At 45.6% G+C, this 23,276-nt stretch overlaps 2 protein-coding genes across 4 annotated transcripts in view; both read left to right on the plus strand.

The window, feature by feature from the left end:
* The window catches only part of KCNH6 (potassium voltage-gated channel subfamily H member 6), a 534,004-nt gene that overhangs the window by 183,567 nt on the left and 327,161 nt on the right, over nucleotides 1–23,276 (plus strand). The gene's annotated exons all lie outside the window — the stretch shown is intronic.
* TANC2 (tetratricopeptide repeat, ankyrin repeat and coiled-coil containing 2) overlaps nucleotides 1–23,276 on the plus strand; it is a 243,193-nt gene that overhangs the window by 119,591 nt on the left and 100,326 nt on the right. For all 3 annotated transcript variants that reach the window (XM_048516921.1, XM_048516922.1, XM_048516920.1), the window contains exon 6: nucleotides 14,091–14,201. In XM_048516921.1, the coding sequence (XP_048372878.1) occupies nucleotides 14,091–14,201 (111 nt within the window). The remainder of the gene's footprint in view (nucleotides 1–14,090; nucleotides 14,202–23,276) is intronic.

Consider the following 23,276-nt stretch of genomic DNA (forward strand, 5'->3'; position numbering starts at 1 on the left):
AGAAAAGATTGGAGCTCCTTTCGGTTGGTGGGGGCAGGCCATTGGAGGACTGCATCAATCTTAGCAGGATCCATTTTAGGCCCTCGGGCGAGATCGGTAACCCAAATAGTCAATAGAGGTTTGGTGGAAACAGCATTTTGAAAGTTTGGCAAAGAGGGGAGTTGTTGAGCAAAGCGTTTCAATACTTCCCAACCAACGCCATGCTCCTCCATGGTTTGCTTAATAAATTAAAGCGTCATCTAAATACACCACTACTCCCTTTGTACAATAAATCATGGAGAACTTCGTTGATAAAGGGCCATAAAAGCTCGGGGGCCCCGCCAACCCGAATGGCATTATTAAGTATTCAAACTGTCCAAATTTCCGTGTTAAATGCAGTCAAGTGTTCATAGCCTTCGCAATTCTGACTGACCCTGTAGTAAGCTTCTCTCAAGTCCAACTTAGTAAAGATCGTCCCTTGCCCAATCGTCCTAAAAGGTCCTTGATTAATGGCAAAGGGTATTTATTGGACAGGGAGACTGCATTGAGTCCTCGGTAATCCCGTGCAAGAGTCGTAAGACCCATCTTTCTTTTTACAAACAATACAGGAGCAGCATGTGTGTGTTTGGTAGCCCGCCCGTATGAACCAGCGGCCGAGGTTCTTGTCTAAGAAGGCGAAGTTCCTTCTCCTCATTGGGACTCATCGCGGTAGATTCTACCTTTTGGGCAGTTAAGCCTGGCTGTATTACGATTTTGCAGTCAGTGTCCCTATGGGGTGGCAACTGATCGCATTCTTGCTCCTGAAATACTCTGGCTAAATCTTGGTAAGCCCGATTGGAATGCCGGTAGAATCGGGAACAATTAGAGCGTGCATCGCTGATGAAGCGAGTGTGTGTGTCCAGGAGAAGCCGAGTTTCCCCAATTCATGTGTTCACCGCGGGGAGGTCCAGTGAATTCCAAAGATCCTTTCTTTCCAAATGAATTTTGGTTCATGCAGCAACAACCATGGCATGCCCAGAACTATGGAGTGTTTGGCCACTGGCCAGAATAAAACTAATTTTTCTCCCAATGGTCGGTAGCCAGAGGAGAACCGGTTCGCGTTTTGAACTGGGCCAGTCCTTACGCTCCCAAGAGGACTGCCGTCCATTTGGGTGAATGGTATGGAGCTTAGCCAGGGGACTTGGTCTAGACCCTAGTTCCTCCGCCACCTGGGGCCGCATTAAGCAATGGGAGCACCCAGAATCTACAAGGGCTGAGGCTATAATACTGAGTATGCTTAGCGGGGTTGGCCAGAAAGCGCTTGGATGTCGTAATGGGAGCGCTGCCTTCACTCACACAGCGTCTGGAGTCGAACCCATGTCCATTGGGGCTGAAGAAAGGCAAACAGCTGCTTCCCCTCCTCTGGGTAAGCCGGTAACTGCCTTAGACTGAGCCTGTTGATGGGGGCCCGGTTCTTGATGGTGGCTTGGCAGATGGGGTGCTTGTAGCGGCGGAGGCGGTTGGCTTCTGTTTTTTTCGGGCAGTTGGCGGCCAGATGACCTGGTCCCTCACTTGCAGTAAAGACACAATCCCAGTCGGCGGCGAAGCTCGGAGGTGGTCTCGGTAAGCGGCTGGAAGCTTGGCGGTAGTGCGCGGTGAGTAAATGATGGCGGGTTTGGGCGTGCGGCGGCCCCGGCAGCGCATTACTCAAGCGAGGCGCCACCTGGGATCCCCAATTCGATCCAATCAGCCATAGTGCGGGGATCCAGATTAAAAACACCGTTCCACGCAGCTTGCCGTCGACAGCATCCGAAGTATTCGCATTTCATGCGCTCAAGGCCACTCAGGAGGGAGTCGAGCAGCCGCCGCATACGCAAATTCACGGGCAAATTCTGCAAAGCGAGCGGTTGCCTTGCTGAATAGATTTGATAGGTGCGGATAGCTTCATTTTCAGCACCCTAGATCTTTGAAGCGAAGCCCTTAAGGCTTGGAGGAGCAGCGCGGGCACCGTCGCGAGTATCCTCATCTTGCAGGTTCAAAAGAGTCACAAACCAGTCGGCTGTCACTTCCATCCAGGACTGAGCCGATGTCCCCGTATTTTTCGCTCAGACCGGGTATAAATGCGTCATAGTCCCTCCATATGGGCATCGAAGTTGCAGGATGAAGTAGGGAAGTTTGGAGGCGGTCCCATCCCGAAGCGGGCAGGTATTGGAGGTCTGTAATATCCCCTCTCCACGGCCCGCGCCAAAGCCGCGAAAGCGTTTTAGTGATTCGCGCCAGGTTGAGGCAGCGGCCTTAGGGGCCGGAATCGGTGGAGGTGGAGGTACCAATGCCGGTGCCGCTGGCGTTCTGGTGGGAGCCGGTCCTTGGGAGGTGGCAGGACCCAGCAGCGTCGCCCCTCTGGCGCCGGCTGTACCAGTGACAGCGTAGGCTCCAACTTGGGTTGTCCTGTTCTGCTGCTTCTTCAGTTCCCTCTCCAAGGCAGCCAGCTCTCTCTCCTTGCGAGTCAAAGCATCCTGGTGCTCATGCAAAGCTGCTTTCTCTCGTTCCAATTTGGCCAGTTAGATCTCGTTGAACAGCTGCAGTTAGTTCACTGCGTCGCCAAAGGCCTGAAGCAGCTTTTCGGCGTTGGCTGTAAGTCCAGTTTGGAGTGTTCCAGGACTTTATCATGGACTGATAGATTCTCTTTATTGCCGTTGCAGCCAGCGTCTTTGGTACGGTCCAATTCGAGTTAGATTTCTTTGCTGCTGTTCCGGTCTCTTTGCAGGTTTTCACGCTCTTGCTGCAGCTGCTCCTTCCACTTCCCATAGCTGGCGTTCACGGGCCCATGCTTCTTGGGCATCTCGCCAAGTCGGCCCACTTCCTCATCCCAGCTCTCTTCGATGGGAGAGGGAATAGATCGGATGGGAGTGCAGGCTTTCTCGGACTCCTCTTCATCTGAGCATGGGGCGTCGTGCTCACCGGTGGCTCCGCGGGGCATCTCAGGTGCAGCCGCTGGTCCGGGATCTGGGGTTCGATCGGGAAGGCGGGTAATGCGGATACCCTCCCAATCCCGGTATAGTCCCAGTTTCAACGGTGGTCTTCGGACGGGCCCCAGATGCTATGCCGCGGTGGATCTTTGGGAACATCACCAAAATCACGAGTCCAGGAATGGATTCAATGGACTCCTGTGTTGCCGCATGAAAGGTGGTCAGGCCCGTCTCCTCCGTGACAGAGTTGCATCTGAGGTTTGTAATCCATACACAAACGGTAGATATCCGATCCACAGGCGCCGATCCATAGACGAGCGCCCCAAGCGACTCATGTAAGTCCCCATGGTCGCCTTCTCGTCCCTCGTTCCAGCGGAGTAAGGGAAGACTCGTGCTGATCTGAGGGCGGGAAAGAAGTCACCAGCGAGACCCGTTCTCCCACGGTTCCTCCAAATCCAGAAGGGAGGCTTCGAGGCCCTCTTTGGGGGCTACCGAACCTTCCACAGGAATATTCAACCTCTCCATGCCGAGACACCAGAGGTCCACTGCACTAGGAAGATAGATGAACGATGGATTCCTGCCACAATGTAAGGAATTCCATAGAAGCAGAAATAAAAGGCTTTTTTGGTGTAAAAGACCGTTTATTCAGACATCCTAGAAAGCTCACATACACGACGTGGCAGGAATAACATTTCCCGCCAGAAGCACAGGTTATAACTCTGTCCATCCCATCCCCCTCCCGGCTTCCCATGGGAACGTAGGTCTCATCTCCCTCGCAGAGATAAGGTCTCCGCCGCAGAAGCTGGCCCATCGCCCGGGTTGTGGAATGTAGTCAAGGCCAGGCGGCTGACCCGCTCATCAACACCACTGAATCCTTTACACTGAATCCTTTACACTGAATCCTTTACACAATGTAAGGAATTCCATAGAAGCAGAAATAAAAGGCTTTTTTGGTGTAAAAGACCGTTTATTCAGACATCCTAGAAAGCTCACATACACGACGTGGCAGGAATAACATTTCCCGCCAGAAGCACAGGTTATAACTCTGTCCATCCCATCCCCCTCCCGGCTTCCCATGGGAACGTAGGTCTCATCTCCCTCGCAGAGATAAGGTCTCCGCCGCAGAAGCTGGCCCATCGCCCGGGTTGTGGAATGTAGTCAAGGCCAGGCGGCTGACCCGCTCATCAACACCACTGAATCCTTTACATACAGACTACGAGAACTTAGTGCTTTAAAAAGACAACTCAGACAGTTGTTTAGTAAATTCAAGAGGGGTGAAATTGACTTTCTCCCCAATATTTACTTTGATTATAAAAGGAACCTTACCCAGCTCTTACAGGAAAAACGAGAGGCTACTGCTAAGGCTAACTGGGACAAGCTTTTTCATTCTATCCAAACGAAGGATAATAAAGGATTCTGGGCTATAGTTGCTAGCCACACACGTGCAACTACTCCAGCTGTAACGGTAGAACCCCGATCCTGGTATAGTTACTTCCAAGACCTTTATACCATAGATAAGGATCCTATAGACTTAGCCCGGTCTGAAACCCTCGCAACTTTGCCTTGCTGGGACCCTGTCTCGGCAAATGAGATCACAACCCTAATTGAACAGCTCAAACCTAGGAAGGCTCCTGGCCCGGATGCCCTACCACCTGAGGTTTACAAATGCTTCGCTGAATGGTGGGCGCCCCTATTAGCTTTGCTTTTCACTTAAAATACCTGATGCTTGGACTAATGCCATCCTTGTCCCTATTTATAAAAAGGGTGACCCAACCATTCCCTCTAATTATAGGCCCATTAGTTTGTTATCTACTGCAGGTAAATTATATGCTAAATATCTATCGAACAAACTGACCTTATGGGCCAACGAGAATAAGATCATTGGACCGGAACAAATTGGGTTTATCAAAGGGAAATCTACACTAGATCATGCCATTCTTCTGAATACAATGATAGCCAAGTATGTAACAGGGGGTAAATCCCCTTTGTATGTTGCCTTCTTGGATCTCAAAGGGGCATTCGATTCAGTGAATAGAGAACTCTTATGGGAAAAACTTACGGTAATGGGTATCGATGGTAGGCTGCTTGCTCTTATCAAGGCTTTATATACAAATACCACCCTTCAAGTGAGATGTGACCCAGCGGGAAAATTAACGCCAAAAATTCAATCCTTTAAAGGTGTTAAACAAGGCTGCGTTTTGGCCCCCTTGTTATTCAATCTGTTCATTAATGATCTGTCCCCTGATCTAAAATCGGTCAACTCACCTTGCCCCAGCTTTGGTAATGTGACTCTACCACTACTTCTATTTGCAGATGATGCGTTATTACTCTCTAGAACAAAGAGGGGATTAAATTCCTTGTTATCCAAATGCAGTGATTATTGTACACGGAATTCTTTATCCATCAACCCTGCTAAATCTAGGGTGGTTGTATTTGCTAACATTTATAAACCCAGTAGATGGATGTTAGACGGTGCATTGGTTGAACAAGTCAAGTTCTGCAAATATTTAGGAATCGTTTTCCACCATAAAGCCTGTTGGTATAAACACAGAGACCTAGCCATGACAGCTTGTAGGGCTACTGTGGCGGGTGTGGAGAACTTTTTCTTTACGAAAGGCAATAGGTTTATCCCTGCCGCAGTTAGAGTCTTTAACATGAAAGTGATTCCTCAATTGCTCTATGGAATCCCCTTGTGGATTAATGCTTGGAGCCAAAAAGTTGAAAGGATCCAGTCAGCCCTTCTTATACAAAATATTCGGAGTGCCACATTGCATTCCTTATGCTGCACTCTGTTTGGAAGCGGGACAGCATCTGCTGGTTACGAAAGCTTGGCTGGCCACCCTTAAGTTCTGGGTGCGCCTGTGCTTTAATTAGGACACTGGTAGCCTTATCAATCATATGCTACCCGAGCTCCGTGGATCTAAGTGGTGGCGGGCAGTTGAAATTAAAATACTTTCCCTGGGATTCTCCTGGGAGTCTTTGCAAATGCTACCGCCTTCCGAACTCTTTTTTCAACTAAAAAGGCGACTCCTTGACCAGGAGCTACAAGTTCTACAAGACCAAGCACGAAGTAACTGTTCCCCCTTCTTTTTCAACATCAAATTTAAAACCAATGTGATGGCAGACTATCTGAGTATACTCCAAGAGCCCAAGCTGAGATGGATATACACAAGGGCTCGTTGTAATTCCTTCCCTTGTTCTGTACTCCAAGGGAGGTTTCTTAAAATTGACGCTCAAGAGCGGAAATGCCCCCACTGTACTATAGTGGTGCAATCCATGGAACATATAATGCTTAACTGCCCCAAATATGAGGAAGCTAGGACCAGGCTTTTGACCTTCCTTCCTGCTAAGTTTAAGGAATACTCTGTTGCTGGGAAGGTGGCATTCCTACTAAACAACTCTGCTTCTGTGATTTTAAATTCTGTAGCTAGGTTCCTTTTAGGAACCTTGGAATAATACCTGTGGTGGTTTTATATATGGAACATCTGTCTGGATAATGCTGGTTGTTATATTGGTTTTATGCCTAATAAAGGTTTTATGTATGTACATTTAAATAAATTGTAGTTTTTGGTTTTGACCAGCGAGTAATAATTTTTGGCATCTTATGTTTTATAGTTTAGGAAAACTTGTTCACCCCTACATCTCTCAATTCTTTTACATCAAAATAGGATGGCTCCCTTTTAACTAATCCTAATCAGAGAAGAGCCTTCACACTTGCTTGCTTGAACGTCTTCCCCTCTGCTTTATTGCAGTGGTAGATTTAACAACTTAGAAATGAGTAACAAACAACAAATTGAAACATTGATATATCAATTGTTCTTCTGCCCTAAGTCCGCAAATATTAGATTAAAATATTTTAATATGTTTTCTCTGATACCTAATGAAATGGATGCTTCACGCAGACTCCTTTTCTTACTGGACAGTTCTGATCTCACAACTTGTGAATTGGTAGCAGATTTTTTTATTGGAAGTGATGTATAACCAATAGTCTACATTTATGCCATATCTTTTGTACCTGTATACTGCTTTTATTATAATCTTTGTATTTTTGATATGATTTTATTCTATTTGTTTTATGCCAAATAAAGGCTAAAGAAGAAGTTTTATAGTTTACCTGAGTCTCATGTTTACTTTTTGTGATTCTGTGTTTGTTATGACCTTGCGGTTATAGCAGTGAAATTTACCTTTCTATCACTTATAGCAGTGATGGCGAACCTATGGCACGGGTGCCAGAGGTGGCACTCAGAGCCCTCTCTGTGGGCACGTGCAAAAAGAGTGCCCCCTCCACACATCTAGGCTGGCCTGGGCCACTGGGCTCAATTATTAGCATTAAACCTAAGACCTAGTTTTGGGGAAGCAGTGTAGGTAACCCTGTTAAGCGCTGTTAAACTAAAGTGCAATCCTTTACCTGGGAGTAAACTTGGTTGCTGGCAATGGGGCTTGCTTCTGAGTAAACCCTCCTAGGGTCGTGATTCACGTTGAAAGAGTTGCACAGTTGCTTCAAAGCAAAGCCACTGACTACCACCAAGCTTACTCCTGAGTAACGCACGCCTTGGAGCCAACCGTTTTTTCTAAACAAAAACCTCAGCATTCAGGTTAAATTACTGTGTTGGCACTTTGGGATAAATAAGTGGGTTTTGGGTTGCAATTTGGGCACTCGGTCTCGAAAAGGTTCGCCATCACTGACTTATAGCCTCTCAGGCTGACCCACCCCACAGGATTTTGTGAGGATGAATGGAGGAGAGAAGAGCCATAGTGCTGTTCTGAGGTCCTTGAAGAAAGAGTGGGATAAATTTAACAGAAATAATGACCAACGTGGTATTAGGGACTCCTGGACTGATTCTTCTAGGGGACTTCAGTGTCCATGCCAAGGATACCTTGCCAGGACTTGGCTCTACATTTTATATTCTCTTTGATTTCCTTATCCCTCTATCAAATTATGATAGGCCTAACACATGAAAGATGTCACACGCTGAATTGAATGTTTTGCATCAATCAGTTGAGGAAGGCCTGGTTTCCCTGCTAAAAATTTGACCTGCAGCATGGTCTGACTTCCTACTTCAGGCCAACGCGAATGTGGCTCCAGCGCTTCCCATGAGAGGGGTGCTGGTTCAAATGGTCTGCCCAGGGAGGCTCATGAATCCTACTACATTCCAGAATTCTCTGGAGGACATTCTCAGCTGAGGCTGCAGTGAGAATTTATCGATTTGGGTCGCCCTAGCTACAGGGTGCTGGAACTGAGGATTCTTGTCCTCAGTTCCAGTATTTATCCTATTTACAAAAACAGACAGCAACCAATCAGCTTTTTCCCTCCCCTCAGTTCGTGGTCTCTCATTGGTTCTGATGGAGCTACATAGTTTCGTTTTGTCGTAGCTCCCCAGCTTGGTTTTCCAATGCAAAAAGACGGGAGCTGGTGATTGCTGCGAATTGTAGTCCTGACATCAAGGGCTGTTTGACAGTGGAATACACTGCCTTGGAGTATGGTGGAGCCTTCTTTGAAGGTTTTTAAACAGAGGCTGGATGGTCATGTGTCAGGAGTGCTTTGATTGTGTAATCCTTCATGGCAAGGGGTTGGACTTGATGGCCCTTGTGGTCTCTTCTAACTCTATGCTTCTGTCATTCTATGAAGCTGTCATGAAGGTTGATCCTCTACAACCACTCAAGCCATGGGGCATAAACAGAGCCCCTGGTTTACCATGGAACTAGGTGACCTGGATAGGGCTGGGAGATTACTAGAATGATGATAGTGGTGAACCCATAACAAATCTGATAGATTATGCTATAGAGTCCATTGGAAGATTTATGAATCAGTGGCGATGGCAGCAAATGAATGATGCTACTCTCCTACTATAGCTTATGATTATTCAATTGTTTAAGGTTGCTCAGCAACTGCTGATGTCAAAATCTGAGCTCCATTGTCTCAGGAAGAAACGATAACAGTGATATATTTGCCAATTTTTTGATGATAAAATGTCAAGATTATGCTCTAATCTGGATGTTACGCAGGCACACCAAAAGACAGGATTAATGCACCACCTGGTATTCAAATCAGGTGGTATAGGGCCCTGCCACCTGCACAACTGCCTTCACACACACACCCCACCACATCTGATCCCCATTTTTAGCTAACTGTACCATAACTGTACTTTTAGATGGCTGTACCATAATATCAAATAACTATACTATAATATCACCTCAAAAATATAAGGAGCTCAGGGTCGTATACCCAGTTCTCTCTGTCCCATTTTTAGCCTCACGCTGATCCTTCATGGCAGAGTGGTAATTTGAAACTGTCTTTCCTAGATACTTGTCCAACCTACTGTTTTCTTCAACAACAACAGCAAGAACAACAACTTCAAAAGCTATATCAAGACAGAAAAAATGCAAAGTATTTTCTTCATGGATTCACCTGTCTGCAACTGCCGTTTTCCCATTTGGATTAAACAACTAAACTAAACTAAAATTAGCTCAACAGCTTGTTACGACTGAATGATATACCCATCCAGAAGTTTAGGAGAGCCAGCATTGTATAGAGTAGGACTGGGATTTCGAAGACTGCCCCCCCCCCCCCCAACTTAGCCAAGGAAGCTCATTGAGAAACCTTAAGATTTTACTTAAAGAAGTTTCTTTGCAGTGTTTGCCCCCACATCTTTCTATCCCTCAAGACCTTTTAAACAGACAGTTTCAGGAGAAACTGCTCTGTTTTATGAACAGTTTGAATTTAGATTAGAAACAGCAATACATTAATAGACTTTGCTTACAGTGGAGCAGAAGAATCTATTTCTCTGATTTGCTTTTTTGTTGGATTTAGACTAAGAGTTCTCTTCTTCGGATTATGCAGGTGCCACTCCTATAACGGTTACTTGAGATGAGCTTCCAAAATGGTAGACATATTGATTCTCATGATGGACCTATCCTGGAAGAGGTAGCATAAGGCTATCTAATGAATAAATGTCCAGGCATTACTGCATTACTGCAGGGCAGCGGGCGGATTTGGTGATGAGTGATATCCTGGTTGATGAGGGTAAAATGCCAAAGCACTTCTGCAAAAGGAATGATCTCTAGTGGAAGAAATAGGTTAACTGTTGCAGTCGGAATAGTTTGAGAGATGTACCAGAAAAGAAAGAAAAAGTAAGATAGTTTTTGCTCTTATTTCCATTCTAGCTGTAGTGATCTACAGCGGTTCTCAACCTGTGGGTCGGGACCCCTTTGGGGGTCGAACAACCCTTTCACAGGGGTCACCTAAGACTCTCTGCAACAGTGTTCTCCATCTGTAAAATGGATAAATGTTAGGGTTGGGGGTCACCACAACATGAGGAACTGTATTAAAGGGTAGCGGCACTAGGAAGGTTGAGAACCACTGATCTACATGTATTTGGGGAAGGCCACAAAATGATTTTAATAATGTGCAGTGAAACTGAACAAAAATACATGATGATACTTACGTACCAGATGGTAGTAAGTCTTGCACTATTTTGAGTCCTGATGAGTAAAAATATTTTTTCATAAGATACTTATATTTAACACATAAGCAAAATATAATCACAGTAAAACCCAGAGATCATTTTTCCTGGGCTTTCTGTGTTTCAGAGGAGATTCTTGATCAGAAATGGATGACTTTTTCTTCCATGTACCCACTTAAACATTCATGGCATTAGACTAGCACAGGGGTCTGCAACCTGCGGCTCTCCAGATGTTCATGGACTACAAATCCCAACTGGCCATGCTGGCAGGGGCTGATGGGATTTGTAGTCCATGAACATCTGGAGAGTTGCAGGTTGCAGACCCCTGGACTAGCAGAAGCTTGTAATTGGTCCAAAACACTTGGAACCAGGGCAAGTCATCATGGGTTGTGACACAGGTGCCCACCTGTAGACTACTGGAAACATTGGGCTGCATCTGCCAGGGCTGTTAAATTTGGAACATGCCAAGACACCCGGGGATAGCATGTATATGGTTTTAAGCTCTATGTTGGCTTGCTTTTCTGAAGCTCATTGATGAAAACTATTTTTACAACACTGTTCTTTATCCCAGACCGTATGCTTTAAATTAGTTTAACAATTTCAGGGCAAAAGATTTAAAAGTACATAGCAGATTTGGAAACGAGTCAACATATACAGCAAGGTTCGCCAAGACGTTTAGGTATTTCCAGTGCAAATTTGATTTGTTCTTATTTCTACAAGATGATTCATGTTTTCTGATGCATCCAGAGATGTAAAGTGTGATGTATTATAAAGTACTGGAAGGCAAAGCGCTCATTATGTTCCTAAAACAGTGGACTCCTCTTCAGCCATTCTTCTAAAACTCTGTGCCTGAAAGTTTAAATTAATTGTTGTGGTACCTGTGCAGTCCCGTATGGGCACTGCGCATGGGCAGGCCCACCATAGAGAAGTACTTCAACTCAAAAACACTTGCGGTCCCTCCCTCCCCCATCCTGTCTCACTTCTTTTACAGTGAGGGAGCACCCTTCCCTTAGTTTCCTCTTTGCCAGCACTGAGGGAGGTTGTTAGTAGCAGCGTTGGCTTTTTTTCAATCAACAGAAATTTACCAACAGTCATTTTCTAACTCATTCAGCATGAAGTTTCTGGGAGATGGCACAAAAAGTGCTTTTCAAAAAGTGCAACTCCTGTGAGTTGAAAATCTTCCACACCGACAACTGCTGAGCCTCTGTGACATCTCATGTTACTCTGTTGGTTGCCAACTTACCCCCACCCCAAAGCAGGGCATAATGGAGCTTCCTGCCTAAAAATGACACTTTGGGGAAAGGCCTTGTCGAGCACAGCTCAGGAGAAAGATCTGAGCAAAACACTGTCCTCTAAAGATGACGGATAGATCTGAGTGCCAACAGTTCTGAGGCCAATTCCAACCACCTTGGGCCTGGCAAAGAACTTGGCAAAAGCTGCAGACTTAGCATCTGTATCCCTGGACCATAATCATCAGAATCACCACCCATCAACCTAAACCACCCACCAGTCAAAGTTGTTGTCTACTCCTTATCCTAAAGATCTCCATTGGAACCAAGGAGGACTCTCCATTCTGAGAACACTCTCTCCATTGGGTTGTTCATCATGCCCAGGGGTCTACAACCTGTGGTTCTCCAGATGTTCATGGACTACAATTCCCATCAGCCCCTGCCAGCATGGCCAATTGGCCATGCTGGCAGGGGCTGATGGGATTTGTAGTTTATGGACATCTGGAGAACCGCAGGTTGCAGACCCCTGACCATGCCCATCCCGTTTCCCTTGGAAGGTGAACTACAAGACTCAGAACCTCCTATCTCTTTTCATCAATCCAATCCCTCAGCCTACCATTTGGATTGACCACCTGTCAGGCACAGCTGCCACCTTGCCTGGCATCGACTGGCCACAGCCAAGGTCACACCTGGGCTGGTTGTTACCTGTCTATGTTAATGGAGCTTTCTGTTCTAATTGCTGCGCTTGCAACATAGTAAAGCAGGCCTCCTTGCCTCAGGCCCCAGAAGTGGGGGGGGGGGGGGGGTGGAGCAAAGATTATTGCATACTGGTATTTCTATTTGTATGCATTTAGATTCTATATTCCACCCCACTGGGTACACCTAACTGCTTCCCCCAAACCCCAAAATGTAATTAAAACAAATAAAAGAAGAAGGAAAAATATGTAGCCCAGAGCTTAGTGTGGTCCTGGATCCAATGCGTCAGCCAACTCCTACCTGCAGATGCAAGTTAAGGGGGTTCTGGCTCTTGTCGTGTAGCCTGCCCCTCCAGCCATGGCTGAGCTCTGATACCTGCAAACAGGACAGGGAACAGAATCTCAGCATGGGATCTTAAACAGCTGGTTGGGACATTCCCAAGGATCCCCCTGCTTTATTAAGTCCATTAAGAGCTAGAAATGTAATAGGCTAGAAAAGTGATCACAAATATGGTAGCGGCTTTTGTTTTCCTTCAGCTGCGTTGCTTATCAGGCAAAAGGTTAGGATCACACATTTTTATCATCCTGTAAATGGGAACTGTAAGAATTGCCTTCTCTTCGGTCTGACTTCACAAGAAGCAGCGCTGTAGCTTTCGGGGGGGGGGGGGGGGGGGGGAAGGGCAGTCAATTGTCTGCGATGAATTCGTGATCTAAAGAAATGCAATTTTGAGTTTTTCCTCAGGGTGATTTGGTTATGTGATATGTCACTCACAGTCTAGCTTGCGAGAAGCCATTTGTCACACCACCACAAAGCATCTTAAAGGGGTTTAGGGGTGGCACTGGAAGTATGAGTCAGGATAAGAGTGTCTGCAACTCTCTGAGATAAATTAGCTCCAGGCAGTGAAATGACCCTGCAGACCCAGTGGGATTCGCAGTCGGACAGGGATTTCAACCTGATCATCTCCATCAAATCCAGTATTTTAAAACCAGCTTTCTGGACATATTGGACACTGATTTGTCTTTGAATAGTGTGTACATTAAAATTATGGAGGAGCTGACTTCATGTTTAATCTTTAATTGATAGATCAGTACCTGATTCATTTCGATTGATTGACAGGTCCCTCTGGTTTGGGTGGAAAGACAATAGAGAATTTTTGTAAATAAATAAACATTTAAAGCATCAACACCAAAATCCTAAAGAGTTATTTTACCCCTCCCTCTTTATCCACACATAGGTGTCTCCCAAATCTCTAATCTGTGGTGACAGTTGTATCTGTTTAGAAACTTGAGCTAAAAATAACTTCTATGTGCAAATTCATATTTTGTGGCATATACCCTGGGGATCCCCTTCTGTAAGTTAAAGAGAGGTCCAAGACACTACAAAGTCCAAGTGTACTTGTGGGAATAAGCTGTGTTGGCAAGAGCACAAAGGGTTTAATCAATTAAAGTGTAGGATGCAAGTGATGTACCTCAGTCATTCTTGTCACATTTGCATGTGCACAGGCAAAAGAGTTTACCGTATTTTACCAGGAGAAAATGGCTGTGCAGCCAAAGCTTTTGTGTTCTTCCTTTCACATTGTGATGGAGCTGAGTTAGTAAGAATGTGCATCTTTTAGGAGTGGTTTGTCTCTTTCCTGAAGAATTACCTTTTGGGGCTTTTGAAAAAGCTGGAAGGAATGTGATCTGGGATTGGCCCAGATTATTGCTTAGTGTCAACCCTCCATGTATTACTTGCTGTTCTCTTAAGACCTTTCTTTCTTTCTCCCTCTCCTGAAGCTCCACTGAGGAAGGCAAAATTTGTTGAGAGCCCACGAATCCCAGAATCAGAGCTTGGCTCACCGACCCTCTCTTCGGCAGCAAAGCTAGACCTTGATGCGTTCTGCCCGGGTAAGCATGCTTGCAGAGTTCCCAAAGCAAATGCCAGGATATTTGGGGGTAGTGTGTGGGAAGGGTAGAATTCGGGGAGGATGTGATGTTATTTCCTGGAAAAAGCCATCTTTGGATCTAACAGATCCTGCCAACTTTCCCAGTGTCCCACCTTCCTTCCTGGGTACTTGCTTTCACATCCTGCATGTGAGCTCCCAATGGCACCTGGTGGGCCACTGCGAGTAGCAGAGAGCTGGACTAGATGGACTCTGGTCTGATCCAGCAGGCCCTTTCTTATGTTCTTAAGGCCATTGCTTTCACATCCTGCATGTGAGCTCCCAGTGGCACCTAGTGGGCCACTGCGAGTAGAAGAGAGCTGGACTAGATGGACTCTGGTCTGATCCAGCTGGCTTGTTCTTATGTTCTTATGTTCTTATGGGTAGCATAGCATCAGGTGCTGTCAAAGTGTCAGACTAGATGTGCAAAATCTACATGACAGTTATGTCCGACCTTGGACAATGCCGTGTGCAATAATATGAGCTGTGTGCAGATGTTTGAGCTGTGTGCAACTGATGACACCTGCACCTGATAGGTAAATGTTTTGTATATATGTAGCGCACAGAAGGCAGGGGAGTGGTGCCTTGAAACACCTGTTGCCTGGCGAAGCACTTTGTTAGTATTGCAACAATAAAGGAACCTCTTTGGAGTCGACTGTGCGTCTGTGTGCTGTTCCTGGTTTGCATACTGCTGGGTGATCTACTCGTGTGTAACCCATCCGCTGGAAAATTTGTCTACCCCCCACCCCCCGCGGTTTTGACACATAGTTGAGGAAGTGGCTGCAGAACTGCTCCAGGCTTTTCTGGAGGATCCATTCGCTCTGGATCCATTTCAATCTGACTTCTGGTCTGGTCACTGGTTGCCCTCACGACTGATCTCCAGAGACTGGACTGTGGTGGATAGAGCAGCTGAGAGAATGATGCAGAAGAGAATGAGGAAAGTCATCAGGGACCAGGAGACTAAGCCCTGTGAGAAAAGGCTGAGGGACCTGGCAGCATTTAATCTGGAAAAAAGGAGGGGGCGGGGCATGATTGCTCTCTCTAAATATTGGGAGCTGTTCTTGTTGGCATCAGGGGCCAGGACTCACAATAATGCGCATAAATTACAGATAAAAAGGTACTGGCTGGACATGGGGAATCTTTTTTTTTTTACACTAAGAGTTGTTCAGCAGTGAAATTGGCTTCCTACGGAGGTGGTGACCTCCCCCTCACTGGCAGTCTTTAAGCAGTGGCTGGATAAACACTTGTCTGGGATGCTGGTCCCTTCCAACTCTGTGGTTCTTTGTATAAGTGGGAGCCAGTGTTTTAAAGTGATCTTAAAACAAAACAGTTTTGTGTTGACTAAAGAAACTCGGCCTCTGAATTGGCTCTTGTCATGGCTTCCTGAAATCTCCTCTGCCATTCAAAATTGAACAGTTCCCTGGTGGTTACAAACTGCTCGCTCTGTTCCTGCAGGTATCTGGCTTGTCTTAACTGCTTAGTGGAACCCAAGGAAGAAAGTACAGCAGCATTTTCTTCCTGTCCATTTGTTTTCTAAAAAGTGCTGCACCCATGGTTTAGCTTAAACTGTAGTCACTGTAACATAAAAATGTGGAATAAAACATAAATATTAGATATAACCCCCTTGCAGATGATCCCATCCCATCCCATCCCATCCCATCTCTCTCTCTCTCTCTCTCTCTCACGCCCTTGCACTTGCATCGCCGCGCGACGCACGCACGCCTTGCATCGCACGCGACGCATCAGCATCGCATCGCGACTTGCACGCGCTTTGCAGGCCAAGGCGGGACCCTGTTGGCCCAAGAAATACTATCAACCTCTTTTGACCCAATAAACACACAACACATTCTTTGTGGGTAAAATATTTGGCCATAGCCAGATGTATTTATTGTCAAGGAGTTAACAGGAAGCAAAACTGACGCAGCATTTGGGGGGGGGGGGGGGGATCCAAACATCTTAAGAGGCATAGTACTAGAACATAAGGCAAGGCACACTCAAGAGCAGCCTGTGACCGCTTGACTTTGTGCCACAGCTTTGTGCCTGCTCTGTGGCAGTGATGATGTCTCCATGTCTGTTTTTCTCTGCCGCTGTTGCATCTGCACTAATCTCCCAGCTGAGGTGTCCCTAGTTGTGAGGGGGCCATTACACGTGCCCCTCCATGTAGTGAAAAGTGGTACATTTGCCACGGTGCGTTGGGTAGGCACAGAACAAGCAGGTTTGCTCACATCTGGTACAGCAGAGCAGCCACTATGTGTACAGAACAGTCCCCGAGTGGGATCAGTCTCAGTGCATTGATATAGCAAGTTTTTAGTTGCTGCAGCCTTCCAGTGTGATCCAGCTCCACCCAGGAGGTGGAGGAGACTGCCTTAATAGGAGGGTATTGCCCCGGCAGCTGGGAAGACAGGTGATGCAACACACCTTCTGAAGAAGCTCAGCCTTCCCAAATCCTGGTCTCGCACCAGACTGACAGTTGAGAAGCTGTCACAGAAGCACAGGGCTGGCTGGAGGGGGTGGGCGTGCTTTGAATAAATAAGTAAACATGCCTACCCTTTCTAGGAAAATATGAAAAATGTTGGCCTGCAGGGGAAAAAAAGCAACTTTCCAAAATATCACAAAATTGTGAGCAAATTTCTGAGTTATCAAGGAAGTCAGGCTGGATGTCCAGTAAAACCCTTCCAAGGACTGTGCAGAATGTGGTTCTGGACATGATAGAAAAGCTCCTTCCTTCCTTCCTTCCTTCCTTCCTTCCTTCCTTCCTTCCTTCCTTCCTTCCTTCCTTCCTTCCTTCCTTCCTTCCTTCCTTCCTTCCTTCCTTCCTTCCTTCCTTCCTTCCTTCCTTCCTTCCTTCCTTCCTTCCTTCCTTCCTTCCTTCCTTCCTTCCTTCCTTCCTTCCTTCCTTCCTTCCTTCCTTCCTTCCTTCCTTCCTTCCTTCCTTCCTTCCTTCCTTCCTTCCTTCCCAACTCATCAGATAAAACGTGTGGCTCTTGCTGTAAACTGCAGAGACTGCCACTGCTGGAAACAGAGCATTTCAGCTCTCTAATCTAACCCTGTCTGTGGCTTGACTCTTCTGGTCCTCGTTTCACTCCTTTGACATCTTGTGGCTTGAGCAGGCGGCTCCTGCTGCTGCAGCAGCTGTAGCCATTCTATTAAACCTTTATATAGCTGCAGTTCCCTGCTCCGATTCTTCTGAACTCCATGGAGTTGCTTGGCAACCTCGTGTAGGTTGTGCACAATACAGGCAGAAGGAGACTTTTATCTGATGAGTTGGGGAGGATCTATTTTCAGCTGTTCTGAACTGTTCCAGCCTTGTCTTTTGACTTCTGAGTACACTTATGTGCATAGGTGTTGCCTGATAATTATATTCCTATTATGTGGTTGCCGCTGTGAACGGCCATGATAGTGTGTGATCATTTACAATTTTCCATTTAAAATGGGGTCTGGCTGAGTTGGCGTTGGTGGCAAAATCATGGGCCTTATTTTACGGCAAACATTCCCTTGTTCCCAGGGAAGTTCACCTCAGCTCAGGTGTGAGTAAATTATAGTGAAAACTAATAGTCCTATTCTGTGGTTGGGGCCGCCTTAATCCCTCTGGGAGTCTTTTGAGCGTTTCATCATCTGTATGGGAATCATCAAGAGTCACCAAGGCAGTTCCACTGGTCAGGTATCCTGTTCTTTCCCTCTCCCCCAAGAGGGCTGCAGTTTTTTGGAGACCAGGAAACACGGTCATTGGTTCCCTTGATATATGATAAGAACACTTTCCCTCTCGGTGGCTGCTTATCTTTATTCCCGTGGCTTGTTCTTGGTCTTGCAGCTCTTTTGGTGTCTGTAGTAGGGCAACCATTAGCTTGTAGAGCCTGGTTCAGGTGATTCAGTTTGTCTTGAAGGAGGTGGGGTTCACAGATTCTTTTTGCATGATCTACCAGAGTTTTTATTGTGCTCCTTTTTTGTCCTGGGTGATGATTGGAGTTTTTATGTAGATATCTATCAGTGTGCGTAGGTTTTCTGTATACTATGTGGCCCAATTGTTGATTCGGTTTGTGGATGACTAAGACATCAAAAAATGGTAGTTTCCCTTTGTTTTCTTTTTCCATAGTAAATTGGATGTTCAGATAGATATTGTTAATATGGTCCAGAAACTTGTTTAGTTGTTCTCCATGGCTCCAAATTGTGAAGGTGTCATCCACATAACAGAACCATATAGTGGGGTTTTTTTGGTGTTGTTTCCAGGGCTTGTTTCTCAAAGTATTCCATGTAAAAATTTGCTATTGCAGGGCTAAGAGGCCTACCCATGGCTACCCCAACTCTCTGTTCATAGAATTCATTATCCCACGAGAAGTAGCTTGTAGTGAGGCAATGTTGAAACAGGGCTGTAATGTCTCTTGGGAAAATCCGGTTAATGAGTGCAATGGTGTCTGCTATGGGGCCCTTGGTAAATAGGGAAACCACACCAAAGCTGATCAGTTTGTCACTGGGGTTGAGTTTAAGATTGCTGATTTTTTCTATGAAGTGGGCTGAGTCTTTAATGCCGTGTATAGTAACTCCAATATGGCTTTGTAATTGTGCAGCCAGAAATTTTGCCAAATCGTATGTAGAGGATCTGATGGCGGAGTGGAGTCCTTGTGGATTTTCGGGAGTCTATAAAGTTTAGGAGGGAGAGCTTCAGATTTGCATAGATGTTGGCATATTGTTAGGATTAATTGAGGAGTTCTTAATCAGTGTTGGTTTTTCTGGTGATTTTGTTGGTAGGGTCCTGTTTCAGTTTTTTGTATTTGTGGAATCCAAAAGTTGTCTGATTTTTGCTTTGCATTGTTCTGTTTTCATGATTACCATGGCATTTCCTTTGTCTGCTTGGGAGAGTGATGATTTCTGAATCGGAATTGAGGTCTTTGATGGCCTTTCTTTCTTCGTATGTTACCGGAGGGAAGTTTTGCCTTTCTCAGAATCCTTACTGTTTCCCCTCTTACTTCCTCTGCTTCTTCCTCAGGGAGATAATAAATCGCTGATTCAACATTAGTGGTGGTAACAGCAAAGTTGCCTCCTTTTGATAAGATGGATATTTTGTCATCAGAGAGTTGTCTTATGATGCTTTTGGCATTTGTAGAATTTTTGTTTCAGTCTTTTGGTGTGGTAAACCATGTCTTTCTCCATTTTCCTATAGGTGAAGTTTATCCCAGTCTTTTGGCTAGTGTTAAAATGGAGGAATAACAGCTCCTTGTCTATGTTCGCAGGTTCTTTGCGGGTAGTGTGGATTCTCTCACGTAAGAGTGCATGTTCTAGGCGGTCATAGATATGGTCAGATGTGGCATTTGTAAATAAGCTGTTACTGTATCCATACAAAGAATAAATAGCAGAGGTGAAAGTGCTGAGCCCTGATGAACGCCAACAGTTATAGTGAATGGTTGGGAAATCCCAGCTGGATATTGAACTTGACTGGTGGTTTTACAGTACAGTAATTGTACCCATCGAACATACTCTTCAGGAATACCATGTGACTGGAGCGCTTGCCATATAAGTGTATGTGGCACTTGATCAAATGCTTTTTCAGGGTCTAAAAAATGTAATGTGCAATGGTTTATTTTTCTCCCTGTGTCTTTCCATTAACAGTCGTGTGGCATGTATGGCATCAGTGGTTCCGCTTCCTTCGACAAAACCGCATTGGTTGGATGTGATTGTTACATGGTTCCTGAGCCTCCGATCGAGTACCCGTTCAAAGATTTTCATGGCGTGGCAAAGTAACCGGATTGGTTGACAGTTGGAGCATTTGCAGACATCTCCTTTCTTTTTCCAAAAATGGGTCTAGTTGTGCTCGTGGTCCAAGCATTCGGAAGTTTGTTTTCTGCAGTAATGCGGTTGAAAAGTGATGCTAGGAATGTGGCACCATTTTCTTTAAACATCTTCCAGATCTGGACGGGGATGTCATCAGGGCCAGTTGCCTTTCCGCTCTTCATTTTCTGGATGGATTCCTTCACTTCCATGGCTGTTATTTGTGGAACTGGGCCGAAGAGAGGAGGACAGTTCATTATGGGTGGATGTGGGAATTCGTCATTGCTGATATTAGAGAAATAGTCACACCAGCGTTGCAGGATGTTTACAGATTTGCTCAGCATCTTGCCAGCAGCATCTCTGAATGGGAAGACCTGGCCAATATCTTGTGTCTGTCGTTGGTGTGGTTTGGCAAGACGATATACCATGTTCACTACTTCTGAAGTTTCTAGTTTGGCATACATCTGCTGAAAATGATTGTTCTTTGTTGTGCGTACTGCTTGCTTTGCTGCTGATTTCAGCAGTCTTTAGCGTTTCCAATCAGAGTGTAGGTGCATTTTCCACCACATCAGAAAGGCTTGTTTCTTTTTCCTGATTAGTAGTCGTGCTTCCTTATTCCACCACCCTATCTGCTTGTCAAGATATTGTATTGTTGAAGGCTTTCACGGCTGGGTTCAACTGGTTGTTGTGGGTTTTCCGGGCTGTGTGGCTGTGGTCTGGAAGAACTTGTTCCTAATGTTTCGCCTGCATCTGTGGCTGGCATCTTCAGAGGTGTATCACAGAGAGAAGTCTGTTATACACTGTGTCCAGTGAGAAGGGAATTTTTTTAGTGAGGTATGCATTGTCCATGTCCCAGAGTGGGGAACCAACCAGTAAGTGTTTGGGTGGAACAAACATGTGGTTCTTCAAGGGAATCACAGATCAAATAGGAAAACTGATGAAAAAACATAACCTACAAACCATCTTCAAACCTACCAGAAAAATACACCAGATGCTACACTCAGCAAAGAGAGACCCCCTCACTTCTGCAGGAGTCTATTGCATACCCTGCAACTGTGGAAAGGTCTATATTGGAACTACAAAACACAGCATTCAGACTGGTATTAACGAGCATAAAAGACACTGTCGGCTTAACCATCCTGAAAAATCTGATGTAGCAGAACATGCTCTAAACAAAACTGGACTTAACATTCTTTTGGAAAACACTGAAATTCTGGACAACTTGGAAGGTTACTATGTCAGACTACGCAGAGAGGCCATTGAAATCCATAAACACCAAGAAAACTTCAACAAAAGGAAGAGACTCTGAGAGTTAACAAAACTTGATTATCAGTAATTGAAAACACCAGGCCAAGGGCATGCTAGGTTCATGGACAATGGACTGCACCCAGACCCAGGGTTTGCATTCACTAAGACTGTTGCTGCTGCAGGGAATCCCTGGACTGAAAAACTCCACCCGCAATACAATACAATCAACACACCTTTGCGTAGCAAGTTCCACCCAAACACTTGTCATGATATATAAACAAAACAAAACACAAAAGGTTCATCTTCTAATCAGCAGAAGTTTGCCTAACACAGAGGCTGGAGACAGTCTAGGGACAAGAAGTAGCAACAGTTGACCTTTAACCTGATTGGTGAGTTCAACTGTGACTCTAGACCAGTGATGGTGAACCTTTTCGAGACCGAGTGCCCAAATTGCAACACAAAACCCACTTATTTATCGCAAAGTGCCAACACAGCAATTTAACCTGACAACTGAGGTTTTAGTTTAGAAAAACCGGTTGACTCCGAGGCATGCGTTACTAAGGAGTTAGCTTGGTGGTAGTCAGTGGCTTTGCTTTGAAGCAACCATGCAACTCTCCCAATGGGTGAATCACGACCCTAGGAGGGTTTAATCAGAAGCAAGGCCCATTGTCAGCAACCGAGCTTACTCCCAGGTAAAGGATCACGTTTTAGTTCAGCACATGAAAATCAGTGGGGTTAACAGCGCTTAACAGGGTTACCTACACTGCTTCCCCAAAACTAGGTCTTAGGTTTAATGCTAATAATCGAGCCTAGTGGCCCAGGCCAGCCTAGATGTGTGTGTGGGGGGGGCACTCTGCACGTGCCCACAGAGACGGCTCCTTGAGTGCCACCGGTTTGCCACCACTGCTCTAGACCAATGAGAGGCTGTTGCCGGGGCAGAGGAAAAGTATCCTTGTTGGATGTATAACAGGCAATGCATTGTATATTCAGAGTTCAAAGTTTGAGTCTAGTTCAGTGTGTGTTCAACTTTGCTCTTGCTGAAGAGTTCTGTATAGTTTTATAGCTTTATAGTCTTGTATAGCATAGACTCGTGTAACCTTGCAACTGCTGAAGTAAAACCTTCCCATGGAAAGAACATCTTGCATGGAGAGTATTCTTTTCCAAGTGTGCTAGGAGGTTGCAGTGAGTGCAAGAAGACTATAGATCTTCTCATCTTATCAGAGTGACTCCACTTTAAACTCTGCTGATAACACTTACTGTTTGGTTCCCCACCCTGGGACATGGACAATATATACCCCACTAAAAACATTCCCTTCTCACTGGACACAGTGTATAGCAGACTTCCCTCTGTGATACACCTCTGAAGATGCCAGCCCCAGATGCAGGCAAAATGTTAGGAACAAGATCCAACAGACCACGGCCACACAGCCTGGAAAGCCCACCACAACCTGTCAAGATATTGTTTTCCTGGTTTTGTTTTCCCCACAGTTCTCTCTGCTGCTTGATGTATCTGCTGTACTGCTTTGTTCCGCATAGCTCCCACTGACTGATTGGAGTCCACATTGAAGTTGGCAAGAGTGGTAGCCAGGTTTTGATTACGCTCCCTACTTTTCCACCATTTAAACCTTGCTGGTCCAGTTGTTATTTTTCATTCTTTATTTCTGCTTCAGTTGGTTCAAATAAATGTCTAATACTAAAAGCTGATGCTGGGGTGCTATATTGTCATAAGGAATCACCTTTATATTCTTGACTAATTTCAGGTCTTGTCGTCGCCCCATCCAGTAATCAATTTGAGTGGCATGGTTGCCACTGGTATGTGTAGCTAGCTGTGTAAATTGTTTTTTGAAATATGTATTGGTCACAGCTAAGTCATGGGCTTCTGCACAGTCCAGTACTCTGTATCCATCATCATTTTGAATGACAAGTCAGTGCCCACCATGGCAGAGTTCGTATCCTTGTCGTTCTTTCCCCACGTGGCCGTTTAAGTCACCCCTGAGGATAATATGTTCATCTGAGGATAATGATTTCA

This window comes from Sphaerodactylus townsendi, linkage group LG15 (genome assembly GCF_021028975.2).
Source record: "Sphaerodactylus townsendi isolate TG3544 linkage group LG15, MPM_Stown_v2.3, whole genome shotgun sequence".
Taxonomy (NCBI): domain Eukaryota; kingdom Metazoa; phylum Chordata; class Lepidosauria; order Squamata; family Sphaerodactylidae; genus Sphaerodactylus; species Sphaerodactylus townsendi.